Consider the following 17,608-nt stretch of genomic DNA (forward strand, 5'->3'; position numbering starts at 1 on the left):
ATGGGTCCCTGTACGGCCTCCCATTGCTGCTGTCTCTATCGCCACACTCTGCCATGTGCCACTTTCAGGTCTCCTCACACTGCTGGTGGTTTCCATTTTTGTCATAGGGTGCTGTATGGCCTCCCATTGCTGCTGCCTCCACCGCCACACTGTGGCTCCACACTCTGGTTTTGGCCCCGTGACTGCCCAAATGAGTGAAGTGTGCGGTGATTCTAAGATCGACGGCACTCATCTGCATGTCATACTGACTGACAGTATTATTTCTCTTCCCCAGCAGACTCCAAGGGCATTTAAATTAAAGGTACAGTGTTCTGCACTAATATTAAGTCTCTCTGAAGCCTAGAAACACCCTTTTTTAAGTTAAATTCACAGCGAATTTATTCGACTCGAATCGAATATTGTCCACGAATTCGCCGAATCAGTCGAATCGAATTTTTCATTTCTTCGCTCATCTCTAATAATATTAACAAATCAAAGCAAACTAATAATGCACAGATCCTCAGCTAAACTTTGTAATACCTAAAGGTTGCCACACACTTTGATTTTTCAATCCAATTGATGTGCAATTCAATCAAAATGACCAAATCCACAAACAATCAAAACTTCCCTTAGACTCAGTTTTGACTGAATTTGGTCAAACTGAGTTGACTGACCAGGGAGGAATATTATAGATTGTTCTATATCAATTGGAAAGGAACACAAGGGGGCACCAGTTTAAGTGCAGTATTAAAATACAAGTTTATTAAGACTAGCCAAATAACTACTCACAACTGGGGTAAGTATATGGGCATTTTTCAAGTCCCAGAAGGATATATGCAGGAGACGGTGTGTGTCCACTGCAGTTCAGGCACAGAGGATCTGATGTGAACATGGGCTGTCAGCTGAGGATGCCATAGCCACTGTGAAATGCACAGAAGACAGGACCAGAGGCAATATCCAAAGACAATGTGAGGATGAGTCAGGTGACGCATTTCAAAGCTTCTGCTTTTTCTTCAGACCTGTTATGGAAGAAATGCCAGTTGCATCTTGGGATCTGGCTTCAGTACTTCTGAGTAACAGACCTGGAACAAGCATTGATCACATGATCTCTGCTAAAGCTATGCAGAGTTCCTGACACCAATGGTGGGATTGTAGGCTGGTGCAGTCTATTATCTTAGCTGCAAGTGGCATTCAACTCAGAGGCATTGCAGAGGGCGAGGAAGTCAATAGGAAGATGCTCCTCTATGGTTCTCCTCTCTTCTCCTCAATAATTTGTGATTATAGGTTGCAATAGTAGTTTAGCTACAGATTGATATCCACTTCCCTGTGAATGGCATTTCAATTGAATGGGTTGTTGACTATAGTTTGATTATTCTCATCGGAAGAGATCAACTGGAAAAGAAATCAAAGAGTGTATGGCCACTATAAGAGCTATGACTTCAGAGTTCAACAGTCCACTATTTGCTTGTAATAACTTGAATCTAATGCATAGAAGCAACATTCTAACCAAAAGTTCAGGCTGTAAGGAACCCTGTATTAAATATTGGGCTGTTGATTCTGGCCTACTTCTGAAAATGTCAGTTGCCTGACTGTCTCTAACCATACTTATTTCTGAAACAGTGGCCAAGAACAGTTATTCTGAGAGTGATGCAAAGTCAGAACTGCTCTGGATCAATGACTCACAAAGTATTGAAGTCTTTGAATAACCATGACACCCAGGCAACTAGAATGAAAAAGCATGAAAACAAATATATGTATATCAATGGCTGCCTTTATATTTTCTCTCCACATTTTCCCTTACAGCCAGACCTGCTTGAAAAATAATTCAAAGCTTGCCATTCTACTTTTGAAGACATGCTTTGGATAACTTTGTATGTTTAGCTTATTGCCCATTAACCTTTATATATGTCCACCCTAATGTCAGTGTATTGCAGTATAGAAGGCCAGAATCAGAATATGTGTTGCATGCACTCAGATCTACCCACAAATACTGGAAATGCCATAGGATCAGTCTTTTAGACCCACATCCTAGCAATCTGAATTACAAATTTCATTTTCACTTGTTGTTGTTTGAGTTCTGGAGCCAAATTAGAAATCGCAGCTGTTGATGTGAAGTTACATAATCCAATCTAAAAGTTTATTAATGATCAATCCATAAATAGCTTTGTATATGAAACTCAACTCTAGCCAAAGCTTTTAATTTTAGTTTTGGTTAAAGCGGGGAAGTGTTAGAACTTCTTTCAGACCTAAAGTACTGTCTGCATCTCCATAGAGGAGATTTCTCTTCTTGTCCTATCCTACACCTGACAGCTGGGCACAAAGTGAGGGAAAACCTTGATAATGGTGACATAAAATACAGACAGGTTTTAACCCTTGCTTATGCCTTCCAAAACATAAAATAATTTTGGTTAAAGTTAGACTTGATGCCTAACTGAAGCCCAATCAAATTAAAGAAAAGCATATGTAGTCAGACAGACATTGTACTAACAACCCCCATTTCCATAATCTTACCTCCACTTTCCAGTTACAACATTTATGTAGGGAGTCCTAATATGACAGTGCAGCCCACCAGGGCCGTCTTTAAGGGGTGGGGGGGCAGCTGCCCTGGGCCCAGTAATTGTTGTGGGGCCCGAAGCAGCTGTCCCATACTTGCCAACTGTATTGGTTTACATTCCCTTGTCCCTGGAAGTCTTTGTCCCAGGCTGTGTCCAATATCTCAGTGTGAAGTGCTGTTACTTATACTGCCCAGCTCTGTCCTATTGCCATGTACAGATGACTCACATGTGCAGACCATGTCAGCATTCAGATGTAAATAACGGTGGCATTCAAATGTAAATAGTGATGACAATGTGGCATTCATATGTAAATAACAGCCACATTCATATGTATATTATGCCCCCCAGGGATCCATACATCAACACCTCTGCTGGTAGTCAGTGTAAATCTCACTGGTGGCTAGTGTAGAAATGTATTGGTTGTTGGTGTAAAATCTCTCATTACAATGGATGTCAGTGTAAATTCTTCATTACATTAGTAGTCAGTGCAAATTCACCATTACATTGGTCATCAGTTTTAATAACCCCTAACATTGGTGGTCAGCGTAGAAATGTTACCTCCCATCCCCATCCAGCACTGTCACTGATCCCATCCACCCCAAGCATTGCCATTGATCCAACCCCCCATCGCACTGTCACTCATCCCATCCCCCAACACTGCCACTTATCCCATCAACCTCCCCCCCCAGCACTGCCACTGATCACATGCTCCCCCCAGCACTGCCTATGATCCCAGAAGTCCGCGTTTTCTGTCTATTGGTGGGTCCCCTAAGCTTCTCAGTCTATGGTGTGCAGGCAGTGAGGAGATGATGTGCTGTAACCTTCAGAAACCAATCAGTGAGATGTAATTAAGTACTGTAACCTCTAGTAACCAATCAATGAGTGGTAAGGATGTGCAGTAACCTCTAACAGCCAATTAGTGAGTGGTAATAATGTGCAGTAACCTCTAGCAACCAACCAGTAATTATGTGCAGTAACCTCTAGCAACCAATCAGCGAGTGGTATGGATGTGCAGAAACCTCTAGCAACCAAGCAGTGAGCAGTAAGGATGTGCAGTAACCTCTAGCAATGAATCATCAAACAGAAATCATGTGCTGTAACCTCTAGCCATGAAGTCAGTGAGCGGTAATAATATGCTGTAACCTCCGGAAATCAATTGCAATCGTTGCCTGATCTACTGGAGTACACTGATGTTCATTTTAGCTGCTATTTATTGTATGTCTCAGAGCAGGTAGAGAGTGAAATTTCATGGGGGGCCCAAGAAAATTTTTGCCCAGGGTCCCATCAATATTAAAGACAGCCCTCCAGTCCACAAAGCACCAGAATTAAACCCAGTGCATTCAGTAATCATACCTCAGTATCTTACAGGCTCTCTCTCTTCCTCTGAAATTCAAGCCTTTGTGAGCAATGGCTGAAATATATCCATAGCAGCCCAATGAGACCTGATGTAGATGGTGTAGAAAGAGAGGACTCATTAGGGAGGATGTTAAGATAAACTAAACTGTGAAGATTCTGGTTTAGAAGGGCTAAAATCAGACTTCAGGATATAGCTAGTCACAGATACCCCTATGTGCAGTAGGAAGCATTTGCTTGGCTGTCTTAGCAATGTACATTTATTGCCTGCTGAACGTCTTCTACAGACTGGAAATGCTCTATATGCTTAATGATGTCGAAATTCCCAGAGTGCAGAAAACCTTATAGGATGGCTGAGGCTTATAGTGCTGCAAAAAGTGTACAGAAGTTAGGGTGGTTTAAAGAAGTTTGCATTAGCATTATAAAATAATTGTGTGCAAAAGCATAATTCATTTTGTCATAACATAAAATACTATTGTGGTGGTTATTATTATTACTACTGCAACTATACTTCTATTCTAGTAGTGTACTAACAGTGCTGACAGCAATTCTACTACCTGTCCTTAATTAGAAACTTCATGTTTGGATCTATGATGCATATTGTCACAGATGAGATTGCCAACTGCTACAGAGAAACTTAGTTCCCATCAAAAATTTGTAATAGGCCTCATGATTTGTAGTCATGCCCCTGTGTGCGAGGACATGTGCTGAGGAGTTTAACAGTTAGGCCTCATTTGCATGGTCCGTTAGGACCATTCTGTGGTAAGAATCAGTGCACAGATGTGGCGGGGACCGCTGGTGTGTGTGATCAGCTGTGGCTAGAAAGCCTGTACCAATAAATGACAAGCTGTGCGTGGCTTTTGGCATGTAACTGCACATCTAGGGGATGGACCCTGTCCCTAATTGCATGTAACTGTTGGAGGTGCAGTTACATGCCAACAGCTGATGCCCTAATTGGCCATGTGAATGAGAACTTATTTGGCTATGCCAGCTCAGACAACTGAAAGGCATGAAGCAGCAGTTTCACTAAAAGAAAAGATATTCTAAGGCATTTTCAAGCAAAAATCAATCACAAATCATAACATGCGAAGGTAAAGGACTATAAGAAGATAAAAAGAAGCAAGACTTCAATTGGGCTTTAAAGCTGCAGAAGATAATGGGAAGGGGGGTGCATGTGGATGCAAGATGACTAACCTTTGACCCCAACAGTGTGTTTCATTCACTGAAACACATCCAAAAATCAATGTCAATTTTCTAAACGGTCTGTCGATTTTAATACTTTACATTTCTGAAAAATATGTTGACATTGTTCGCAGTGATAGGAATGTCAATTGGGAGCAAGAAGTTAATATGTATGTGTAATATCTCCTTCAGTGTGACAAGCTGAATCTATTATGAAAGTGACCGGCATTATCAGTCTTCAGCTAAACAAATTTTGTGCCATACCCTTTGTTTTACAGTATCTTTTTTTTTTTTTTGCATTAACATTCTCTATAGACTAAAACAATTAATTGAAAACCTTTACAGTTTTTATTGAACTAATAAGGTGTGGGACCTAATGTATTAAAAAGTGCAGCAGTGACTATACAAGCAGACACAACAATATAGTGCACTGATCTCTTGCGGGAACTGGTGACATTTGAATATACAGTGCATAAATACATACAATGTGTGTAGCGGATGAAAAACATCTATATGCAATGCATGATAATAACATAGTCAACAATCTGGATCCAGTTCCCCAGCTCAAAATTATTAAGTATAGTTGTACTAGACACTGCATAGAAAAAAAGCATTATTATATGTATGCAGAAAACCTCTCCTTGAATACATCTCCAAGACTGGAGCTCATTGAGAACAATTTAAATAAAATATCTAGATGCAATGATGCACAAATACACCAAGGAAAACGCCTTAGTTGGTCCTATTTTTTTTTCCCTGTAAAAATTGCCTTGCTACATCCACTTCAAGATGTTTTCTTTAGAAACCATTAATCCATGCAAATTGATGCCGAGTTAGACATTACCCATCCATGAAACATGTCTGTGTGATCACATCAAAAATCCCCCAGGGATTCCTATAGGACGTTTCCATGAAAACCAATTGTCAGGAGGCCAGGGAAATATCATCACACAGGTACAGACTGCAATAAAACCAAGTTGACATCTCATCCAGCTATGCATGAGTTTATCGGATTTATTGTAAATGTTTTCAATGTGTTCTTTTTCAAAGTGTCCCATATGAGGCGGAAATGTCAACAGGAATATACCGATAAAATGTCACCATGTGTATGTTGTATTGTCATACAAGTAACTTACATGCTCTTTATTAGGAGTCTTATCATCAAGAAAGATGTTTAATATAGAAATCAGAAATGTTGTGCTTGTTTGCTGATGTGTATAACACAGGCTGTTCCTGGAAGTAATAAAAAGAAAATTTGAGTTTGACCTTGGGATATCCATGTGACACAGTCTAGTTTATTTAATAGTAATGGAGGCAGAGTGATGATTGGGTTTATGTGCAGTAACCCATAGAAACCTGCTAGTGTTGATCAGATCACTAAATATTAATTATTTCTGAGTTAAGAAACTCAACCCTTTGTGGAGAAAAAAACCCATATATATAGCCACTTTTGTAAGACGACATATTGTAAATTAACAGAAGCTGATATGCTGGTGCATTGCTTGCTATTTTTAACAACCCATTTTTTTTCCATTCTGTAAATTAGCCCCAGTTCACAGTAAAACCTGCATGTGAATCGCACAGGAACCGCACAGCATTCCTGTGCAATTCCCATGCGATTCAGCAGTCTGTGATTTGAGCCCATTCATTTTGAATAGGCTTGAATTGCACCGCTTTACACCAAAGACATGCAGGCACCTTTTTTGGAGCTGCACTGCAACCAGATTGAATGGTCGCTTTGTTCCATGCAATCCAGAGCGATTCAGTGCAGGCAAACTCTATTGCATTTTCATTCAGTTTGGGGTTTTCTTAACTTTGTACTGAAACACATCAGATCGCAAACACAGTGCGATTGTAATGCAGGGACTTCCCACACCGCATATGTGTGAACCTAGGCCTAACGTCAATATAGAATAATTGTTACACACATTTTTGCCCTTAAATACTGATACCTTCTGATTGGCATTAGCAATCAGTTTCTTTGAGCTCTTTATGAAGGGAAATGTAAAAAGGTGCCATTCCATGTGGATATAAAATAGCAATACCTGCAATAAAATACCTATTTATGAGAAAATAGAGCTTTCCACATTTTATAAGGAAAAAATACATCAACAAAACATTTATTTTTAGGATTTCACTAGTTTCATTCGACTGTTCAAGTCACATGAAATCAAATAATAATCACATGCAAAATAACAATTGCAGCTTTGTTTAATGATGGTAAATAAGTCAGTAATAGAAAGTGGGGGAGCAATTAATTTGCCTCGCCCACCTGTGAGGCCATGACAGACCTCAAATAAATTATAATTTACATAGTGAATTGTTTTAATATTTTTCATTGGTGCAAGAAGGGTCACATTGTTCAAATGGTTTTGTCATGAGCTACTGGCACCTATTTAAATAAAAGATCTGTGTCACTAGCTGTTAGACAGCGGTTATCAGCAAATGAAGAAGATTCCCACCCTCCTGCCCATATCATAGTCCTTATTATGTGGTCTTCTTCCCTTTCATGTGAGAGGGAGCAGTTCTTGGTTAAGATGGCTGTAATGGCTGAGTTGTAGATGTATTCATATATGTAAGTGAAGATATATTTGGCTTGATGTGAAATTGTTTTGTCGAAAGATAAGACATTTTATTTAAGTGAAATGTAATTTTTTGTTATAATATTGAATACCAATTGTATTGCCAATATTAAATGGCACTGGCCATTTTGATCCAATGAAATCTGTATAGTGTTTTTTATAATAATATTATTGTTGTCTTATTGTTTGATAATTTTGGGTTCTCTCTATGGTCACATAAAGAGTTTCTAATCTGAAAATTCATCAGCTCTTAAAGGTGAAACACAGCTGATGGTGTTTTTCTGTCTATACTATTTATTGTTCCATTGAACATTTTTCTAACAGTGAGATGACAAAAAATGAAGCAGCCCATATACACTAATCATTCCTGCATTGTCCTGACCACAGAAAACCATGATTGGATTGATATTTTGCTTTACATACATTGTCTTTCGGACTGCTTTATTAAAAAGGTCCCACTGTGTGTTACCTTCAAAATGAAATATTTATGTATTTTAGAGACTAAATTGATGTATGTGTTCTTCTTAAAGGACTAATAATTAATCAAGCTGGCATGAGAGTGTTAATTACTTTTAGAGATATGGTTAAAGCATCAATTGCCATTTATAAATGGCCATGTTTTTAAATACTTAAGGACATTCCACAACAATGCCCATTTACTGCAGGGCAATGACACCACCTGCTGTGTTCAGTGAAACATGCAGTTATAACTGATGATACGACTGACTGCCACATACATCATCATGGCAACGTTCTCGCTATACTCTCTTCACACTGGGGAAAAGACTTAATTAAGGATTATAAAAGCCTTTATTCCCACTGAAAGAAACCAAGTAGTAAGGAGCTTGTTAAATCGCACATTCGTAATTTGCCCACTAGATGTCGCCACTAAACCATCAATACGCAGCTCATGGGTGCCTTTTCCATTTAATTGGGATGTAACAGAAGGTTCAATAGCCTTGATAAATAAGTCGTTTGCCAGAACGAACAATGAAGCTTTGTGCTGAGAAGAAAACACTTTTGCTATGTGGACACGAGCCTATAAAATGCTTTGCCAGATTTACTGATAACAAGGGCATGGATGTGAGGATATCCATTCCAATTAGTTTCTAATAATTAAAAATAATAATAATCATTAAAATATATATAAGATAACTGCAACCCACAATGATGGCATGTGGGTATCAAAATATATTAGTTGTGCCTTTTCTAAGTTCCTGATGACTATTGATCCTATGTTTGCTTGCAGTATGGAGCACAAGGGTCCTACTTTTCATCCCTCTGCAATCTCACGAGGGTTTCCCCCTGGTGATCACTTTCTATGATGAGTGTGGATGAGAATGTGAGGATAATATGTGCAGGGCAGGAAAAAAAAAAAAAAAGAAAAAAGCATGCACTCCTGCATTAAGGGGAAAGAGTGGGAGAGGAAATGACAGATATGTAAAGTAAGTCAAGGGAGGGAGAAAGAGACAAGGCAGAGAGACGAGAGAGAGGAAAAGAGAGGGAGAAGGAGGGAGATAGAGACTGTTAGCAATGGGCGGGCGAGAATGAGGCGACTCCTGTTTTTCTGTGTGTTTGCCTGCACAACCCCTGATCGTTGTGTCTAAGCAATACAACTTCATAGGCAACCAAGAAGCCAGCCTGATTTGTATTGTCACACAATGGACCTTCCAGGTAATGATTTCTTTTATTCTACTTCTACAACCTCCCAGCCTTTCCTTAGAAATGTCCTTTAGTGTAAACTTGAAAAAAAAAAAGCAGAGATGTAACTTATGATTTGACTTTGCTTCTATAACCTACAGGTCCAGCCTTCGCTTTCCCTGATAACTTGCCTGCTGCCCAATTGATCTGTCTTTAGTTTTTGACAGTGATCATTTTCCACCATCGATTATTTTTTTTTGGCTTTGCCCTTTTTAGACAGTGATATCAAACTATTAGAAGTGGCCTTTAGGTGGTCAGAAAAGGGGTGAGAATGTTGAGAAGTTTATCAGTTAAAGGAAAGTCTAAGGTTTTCTGCTATGTTCACGGTCTGCTTGTCATTAAGAATCATAGTGCGCTAGAGGAGAGACTTTTGTTGGGAGGAACTAGGCATCTTAGAGGGCTTACTGTATTAATCCTGGGATTGCATGTGCTTTAAGATCGTTCTGTTAGAGAGCTACTGTGTGAGACTTTATTAGACATACAGCATAAATAACCAAGACAATGAGCTGTGCAAGACTGTCATCTACTCCTACAGAACGTCTTTAGCAAAGAAAACGACCTGTGCAAAACTATAATCTACTAATACAGAGCATATATAGCAAAAAAAAGACTTGTGGAAGACTATAATCTACTAATACAGAGCATATATAGCAAAAAAAAGACGTGTGGAAGACTATAATCTACTAATACAGAGCATATATAGCAAAAAAGACTTGTGCAAGACTTTATTTACTAACACAGAGCATATAGAGCAAAAAAGACTTGTGTAAGACTTTATTTACTAATACAGAGCATATATAGCAAAAAAAAAGACTTGGGCAAGACTTTATTTACTAATACAGAACATATAGAGCAATAAAAGACTTGTGCAAGACTTTAATCTACTAATACAGAACATATAGAGCAATAAAAGACTTGTACAAGACTGTAGTCTACTAATACAGAGCATATAGAGCAAAAACGACTTGTGTAAGACTTTATTTACTAATATAGAACATATATAGCAAAAAAAGACTTCTGTCAGACTTAAATTTACTAATACAAAACATATATAGCATAAAAAAAGACCTGTGCAAGACATTATTTTACTAATACAGAGTATACAGAGCAAAGATATAGATCTATGCAAGACATTTGTCTCCCAATACAGAGCATACATAGCAAATGGATACATCTGTGTAAAGAGTTTTAAATAGTAACAACTCTATAGGAAGACAGATAAACAAATAATAATAATTACAGCTGTATGGTGCAGAGCATATATCAAAGACATATGAATGTGTTGAAGTTTAATATAATAATTTAGAGCAATACAGATGTGCAAATTTGATATACCAATACAGAGCATCCATAAAAAAGACATACAGATGTGTAATCGTTTAATATACTAATATGCAGCATCTATAGCAAAGAAATACAGATGTGTAAAACTAATATACTATTACATTATATCAAAGAAATACAGATGTGAGTCTATAGCAAAGAAAAAGAGAGGTGCAAGACTTTAATCTAAAATAAGGAGCACCTATAGCAAAGAAGTACAGATGTGTAAGGGTTTAATAGATCTATACAAGGCACCTATAGTAAAGAAGTACAGATGTGTAAGGATTTAATAGACCTATACAGGGCACCTATAGTAAAGAAGTACAGATGTGTAAGGATTTAATAGACCTATACAGGGCACCTATAGTAAAGAAGTACAGATGTGTAAGGATTTAATAGACCTATACAGGGCACCTATAGTAAAGAAGTACAGATGTGTAAGGATTTAATAGACCTATACAGGGCACCTATAGTAAAGAAGTACAGATGTGTAAGGGTTTAATAGAGCTATACAGGGCACCTATAGCAAAGAAGTACAGATGTGTAAGGGTTTAATAGACCTATACAAGGCACCTATAGCAAAGAAGTACAGATGTGTAAGGGTTTAATAGACCTATACAAGGCACCTATAGCAAAGAAGTACAGATGTGTAAGAGTTTAATAGACCTATACAGGGCACCTATAGCAAAGAAGTACAGATGTGTAAGAGTTTAATAGACCTATACAAGGCACCTATAGCAAAGAAGTACAGATGTGTAAGAGTTTAATAGACCTATACAAGGCACCTATAGTAAATAAGTACAGATGTGTAAGGGTTTAATATACTATGACAGATCCTCTATACCAAAAATACAGCTGTGAGATTTTAATATGCTAATATAGATATATCCAAGAAATGCACATGTGCAATCCTATATATACTATTATAGAACATCTACGATAGAAGCAGAGCTTTGCGAGACTTTAATAGAAATAGCAAAACAATAGAGTTCTGTGATAATTTCATATGGTAATATGAAGCATAAACAGCAAACATAGAGTTGGGTAATACTTTATTATATAAAAAAAGCATACACAGCAAACATAGAGCTGTGTGATACTTTACTGTTCTAATACAAAGCATAAATTGCAAAAATAGAGCTGTGTGATATTGTACTATAGTAATACAGAACATAAATAGCAAAAATAGAGCTGTGTGATACTGTACTATAGTAATACAGAGCATTAATATCATAAATAGCAAAAAAAAAGAGTTGTGCGATACTTTAATATAGTAATACAAAGCGTAAATTGCAAAAATAAAGTTGCGTGATACTATAATAATAAAAAGCACATAAATAGCAAAATAGAGCTGTGTGATACAGTACCATAGTAATACAAAGCATAAGTAGCAACAATAGAGCTGTAGAGCTGTGTGATACTTTACTATAGTAATGCTAAGCATGGGTAGAAAAAATAGAGTTGTGTGATACTTTACTATAATAATAAAGAGCGTACATAGCAAAAATAGAGTTGTGTAATAGTTTCCTTTAAAAATACAGAACATAAATAGCAAAAATAGTCGTGTGATACTTTACTACAGTAATACAGAGCATACATTGCAAAAATAGAGTTGTGTGACACTTTACTATAGTAATAAAATGCATAAATAGCAAAAATAGAGTTGTGTGATGCTTTATTGTAGTAATAAAAAGCATAAATAGCAAAAATAGAGTTGTATGATGCTTTACCACAGTAATACAAAGCATGGGTAGCACAAATGGAGTTGTGTGATACTTTATTATAGTATCAAAATGCATAAATAGCAAGCATAGAGCTGTTTGATACTTTATTGTAGTAATAAAAAGCAGAAATAGCAAAAAATAGAGTTGTGTAATACTTTACTGTAGTAATAAAAAGCAAAATTGCAAATAATAGAGTTGTGTGATGTTTTACCACAGTAATACAAAGCATGTGTGGCAAAAAATGGAGTTGTGTGATACTTTACTATAGTATCAAAAGGCATAAATAGCAAAAATAGAGGTTTGTGATACTTTATTGCAGTAATAAAAAGTATAAATAGCAAAAATAAAGTTGTGTGATGATTTACCACAGTAATACAAAGCATGTGTGGCAAAAATGAAGTTGTGTGATACTTTACTATAGTATTAAAAAGCATAAATAGCAAAAATAGAGTTGTGTGATACTTTATTGTAGCAATAAAAAGCATAAATAGCAAAAACAGAGTTGTGTGATACTTTATTGTAGTAATAAAACGCATAAATAGCAAAAACAGAGTTGAGTGATACTTTACCATAGCAACACAAAGCATGGGTAGCAAAAATGGAGTTGTGTGATACATTACTGTAGTAATACAAAGCATAAATAACCAAAAATAGAGCAGCGTGAGGCTTTGACACACTTTTACAGAGGATGTGTGCTAAAAAAAAAATAGATCTATGTAAGCCATGAAATACTCATACGTATGATTTAGAGCAAAGCTGGTTTTATGGGGGTTGTATGAACTAGTAAAAACATTTGCACAGTGTATATGATTTGAAGATGTTGCGATGTTTCCTGCGTTTGATTCTTGCTTCTATTTAAAGGTGTAGCCCAACAAGCCAAGTGAACGCAGTGCGCAGCAGAGCGCTCTCCTGACGCATCTGGAAGGCAGAGAGAAGTCCGAGGCTGTCAGCGCACGGGGGCCGCGCTTGCTGTAGCAGGATGAGTCTATGGGGGAACGCTGCAGGAGAGAGAAGAGCCGGAGCAGCGCTGAAACCTTTCAAGTGGGAGCAAAGCTTCCTAAGAGTTGCTAAACTGCTGCTGTCCATGGTGCTGATGCTGCTGGCGCCACCTACGGCCTGCGCTCAGAACGACACAGAACCTATCGTACTGGAAGGGAAGTGCCTGGTGGTCTGTGATTCTAACCCGTCTTCAGATGGAGCCATCACGTCGTCTTTGGGCATTTCGGTGCGCTCTGGAAGTGCCAAAGTGGCCTTTTCGGCTATTAGGAACACCAACCACGAGCCCTCTGAGATGAGCAACCGTACCATGACTATCTATTTCGATCAGGTAGATATGTTCCACCAAAACACAGTCTATGGCTGCTTTCACAGCTCCAGGAGATCAGATTGACCCGGCCAAGTGTGTGTTGTGTCAGATCCTAGATAGACGTAAGATCGTGCAAAGTGAGGCTAAGCTGCCTGTAATCAGATGCAATTCTGTAGGAATTGGACAGGCTAGAGACGTGGAATGACAGGTACAGTGTAGAGCTGCTAACTAGAGGAGATGACAAGCCAAGTATGACACCATTCCCCCATTTGACAACGTGATGATTCACCTTTGCCTTAGATCAATTTCCCTCTGATTTAGATTCCCTTTCCTGCTTGTTTCTTAAGCTAGTACATGATTGCTAAGAGAAGTGGAAAAATGGCTAAGGCCACCCCTTAATTGCTTTGTTTTATTGTCGGTGAAGATGAGATACTTAATCACCTGAAACTACACTACACGGCTGGCTTGTCTGCTTCATAACTTACACTAAAATCAACTGACAGCATTGCTTTACTGGGGGGTGTATCTGAAAAAAGACATAGGATTCATCAAATCACACAGGGAAACATCAAATAAAGATAATAAAATAAAAAGGCAGTATTTTCCACAGTATTGCTCCTATGATATTACCAAAAATATGAATACATATGAAATATATATATATACTATATATATATATATAATGGATTGCATTATTGTTCAGCTATATTAAATCACTGCAATAAATGACAGCAAGATAAAAGGTGGTGTCCTTACAGTAGCTGATATTGTTGTCTTAATTATTTTTTTTTATGTTTATAAACACATATTGACAAAGGCAAGAGTTTTGTTCCTGTAAAATCCCTATTGCTGAGATAACCTACACAGAGGCTATGAACTTTTAACAAAATGCTATTGGGATATACCCTGTTTTTTTTTTTTTAACAAAGCATCCCTTTTTTGGAACATCTGTGAGATAGATTAAAAAAAAAAGACATCCATGCCCTTATATAGCTGAATTAAGGTACATGACATTTTTTGGAAATCTGTCATAGTTTGAAAAAATACTGATAGAAAATGTTTATTAGTTCATGAAAAGCCCTACAGAAAGGATTGGTTGACTTTTAGTTTCTCCCAAGCAGAAGATCCTTACACTGCAGCTCTGCTTTATCTGATCAGTTTATGCAAAGTGATTTTTCATCAAGTCATAAAGGGTAGTAAAGTTATGATGACCTACCTGTTTATGCTAATTACCTTTTACTGTAATGCCTTCCCATCCACACTCTAGAATAAGTATTTTAATATAGCAATGAATACACCTGTTGTTGGTTTCATTATATGAGTTGGGGAGAATGACTGAATGAATGTCACCTTGTAAAATAGCCAATGACATCTTCAAAGCCTACAGATATGGGGAGAAAAGACCTGCTGCATTGTTGTAAACTTGTCTCTGTAGAGTTATCGCACAGAGAATTTTATGTGCATATTGATGGAATATAAAAGTGGATGGTATTCTTTGCCTTGACAGTATTACTTATAATGCCCTAGTTTCACACTGTTATTTTAGCAGTCACCCTAGAAGCACATTAATATTATATATGACAAGGGAGGCATTTTACCTTGCCTTGTCTTTGCACCTTATTTTAAAGTCTGTAGGATAGGATTGGCTGACTTATGGTAAAAGCGTATAAGCTCTACCAAATGTTATATGAATAGCTGTCATAAAGCACAGCAGATTTATGAGGATGTTACAAGGTTTCACAATGTTACTGATGCACACCATGCTCTATTATCGTGATTGATCAAGTGTGGCTTAACCTTTTTCTAGGTGTTAGTAAATATTGGAAACCATTTTGATCTTGCCTCCAGTGCATTTGTAGCACCCAGGAAAGGAATCTACAGTTTCAGTTTTCACGTGGTCAAAGTGTACAACAGACAGACGATCCAGGTGGGTAACATATGAGACTACACGCTATTAAGTATTCAGTTGGTTTTAGAGACATACGTTGCTTAATAAGGAAGAGCGACTTAACAAAGATGCTGGGAAAGGTGCAATAACCCATAGCAATTAGTTAGATGTCACCTTTCAACACTTTAGGGGAATTATTAGAATGAAAGAGGATAACCATGATATATATATATATATATATATATATATATATATATATATATATATATAATTTTTCCCCTCAAGAAAAACTTCAGTTTTTTACTGTAGTATGAATTAACCCTGTGTGGAATATTTAAATTACATATGAGCTTATTTAATAGAACAACAGAAAGAGCAAAGACAATGTGAAAGTTGCTGTACCCCACAGGATCCAATCAGATTGCATCTGTCTTCAGTTAAATACAGGCAGGATAATGAAAGGTGACTGCTAACTGGCTCCCATGGACTACTGCACTCTGTTAATTGCTCATTATCAATTAAATGGGCCAGATAATTTAAGAAAATAACAAATAACACAATATCATAATAAAATAGTTACAATGGGCATTTAATACATCGCATAGAATTACTGGGAGGGATGTGGGTGGGCTATACATAATAGATATTGAAAATGCCCTTCGATAATCTTGCAGTCAAATGGGTGATTAAATGAAATAGGCTATTAGGCAGATTTATAGAGTGGGCCTGTCTTTAAAACCACATGCCATATTTCTTTATGTGATGATGTTTTTCTCTTTTATGCAGGTAAGTCTAATGCAAAACAACTACCCAGTAATTTCTGCCTTTGCTGGAGATCAGGATGTTACCAGAGAAGCAGCCAGTAATGGGGTCTTGCTGCATATGGAAAGAGCTGATAAGGTGCACCTAAGACTGGACAGGGGCAACCTCATGGGAGGATGGAAATATTCAACCTTCTCTGGCTTTTTAGTTTTTCCATTATAAGGAATGCAAGAGAGAACAGCAAGGATTTGACTGTCCACGTAGCCATTAATGTGGTGGAACAAGATATTATCTCCAACATCCCTCTCTGATTGTCTCTTGTAGAAGAATGAATTATCTTCTAGGTAAAATATACACTATGATATTGACATTTCCTTGGGAAACTGCGCCTCTAATTAGTTTTAGACGACAGTGATCTTTAGGATAAATGAAATTATCGACCCAAGCAATTTGTACCTGTGATTGTAAAGTCAATATCGGAATTTATTGTTGGGATCATTGACTTTTTTGTTGTTATTCTGAGACAAATACTTGGACTACGCAGTCAATGTGAGGAGTCACAAAGAGAAGAATCAAAAATCCTGATTACGTGTTCTTGCAATGCTTTCTTTAGTGTTTGTATAGCCTTAAGAAACGAATGGCTTCAGTCTCAGTAATGTATATTTTTGGATTTATGGACATGACTGTGTCAAGAAGTGCTTTATACAGACAAGCAAAATTTGCACGATTGGAATTATCTATTTTGTTTTTGTGTTGTTTGTGTATTCTTGATATTTTTTTTTTCAGGGTGCTGACCATGTAAATTAGGTTGACCAATACGAAAAAGTATATAGCTGTAAATCAAAGTAAAGCTTACAAATTAAAAGGAGTCTTTTTTCTCTTAGTGTTTGCTTGAATATTCACCATCTTTTGCCTGATCATTTGTTCAGGGCAAAGAATAGGTCCTTTTTGTGTCATTATGTATGTTATGAGAAGGTTGAAGGTGTTGGAATACAGTATTTGATCCTTTGACATTTTCATCATTTTTATTTCTTTCCTGTAGCAATAATGGAGGCTTGCCAATTTTTTTTTTTTCAAAAAGGGAAAGGATTAATTTAGTTTAGATGCAGATGTTAGTTGCTAAATTAATTATTTAAAACAGAAATGCCAAACCTGTGTGTGATGTAGTTACTGAGAGGCCAAGCAAGCAAATGCTGGAAGTATTTTAGTCTAGTCTGGTCTTGTTTAATTTTTGTTTTTCCAATGTCTTTATT

The 17,608-nt window shown here is 37.2% G+C and overlaps 1 protein-coding gene across 1 annotated transcript; it reads left to right on the plus strand.

Annotated features, from left to right (window-relative positions):
• Window positions 1-9,127: 9,127 nt before the first annotated feature.
• On the plus strand, window positions 9,128-17,238 carry CBLN2 (cerebellin 2 precursor). Its single transcript, XM_089663996.1, has 4 exons — window positions 9,128-9,325; window positions 13,261-13,726; window positions 15,513-15,632; window positions 16,380-17,238. The coding sequence occupies exons 2-4, from the start codon at window positions 13,379-13,381 to the stop codon at window positions 16,575-16,577; spliced, it is 666 nt and encodes a 221-aa protein (XP_089520122.1). The 5' UTR covers window positions 9,128-9,325; window positions 13,261-13,378; the 3' UTR covers window positions 16,578-17,238.
• Window positions 17,239-17,608: the final 370 nt, after the last annotated feature.

Source organism: Staurois parvus, unplaced genomic scaffold (genome assembly GCF_062004578.1).
Source record: "Staurois parvus isolate SC_StPar_1 unplaced genomic scaffold, SC_StPar_1.0 ptg000045l, whole genome shotgun sequence".
NCBI classification, from domain to species: Eukaryota; Metazoa; Chordata; class Amphibia; order Anura; family Ranidae; genus Staurois; species Staurois parvus.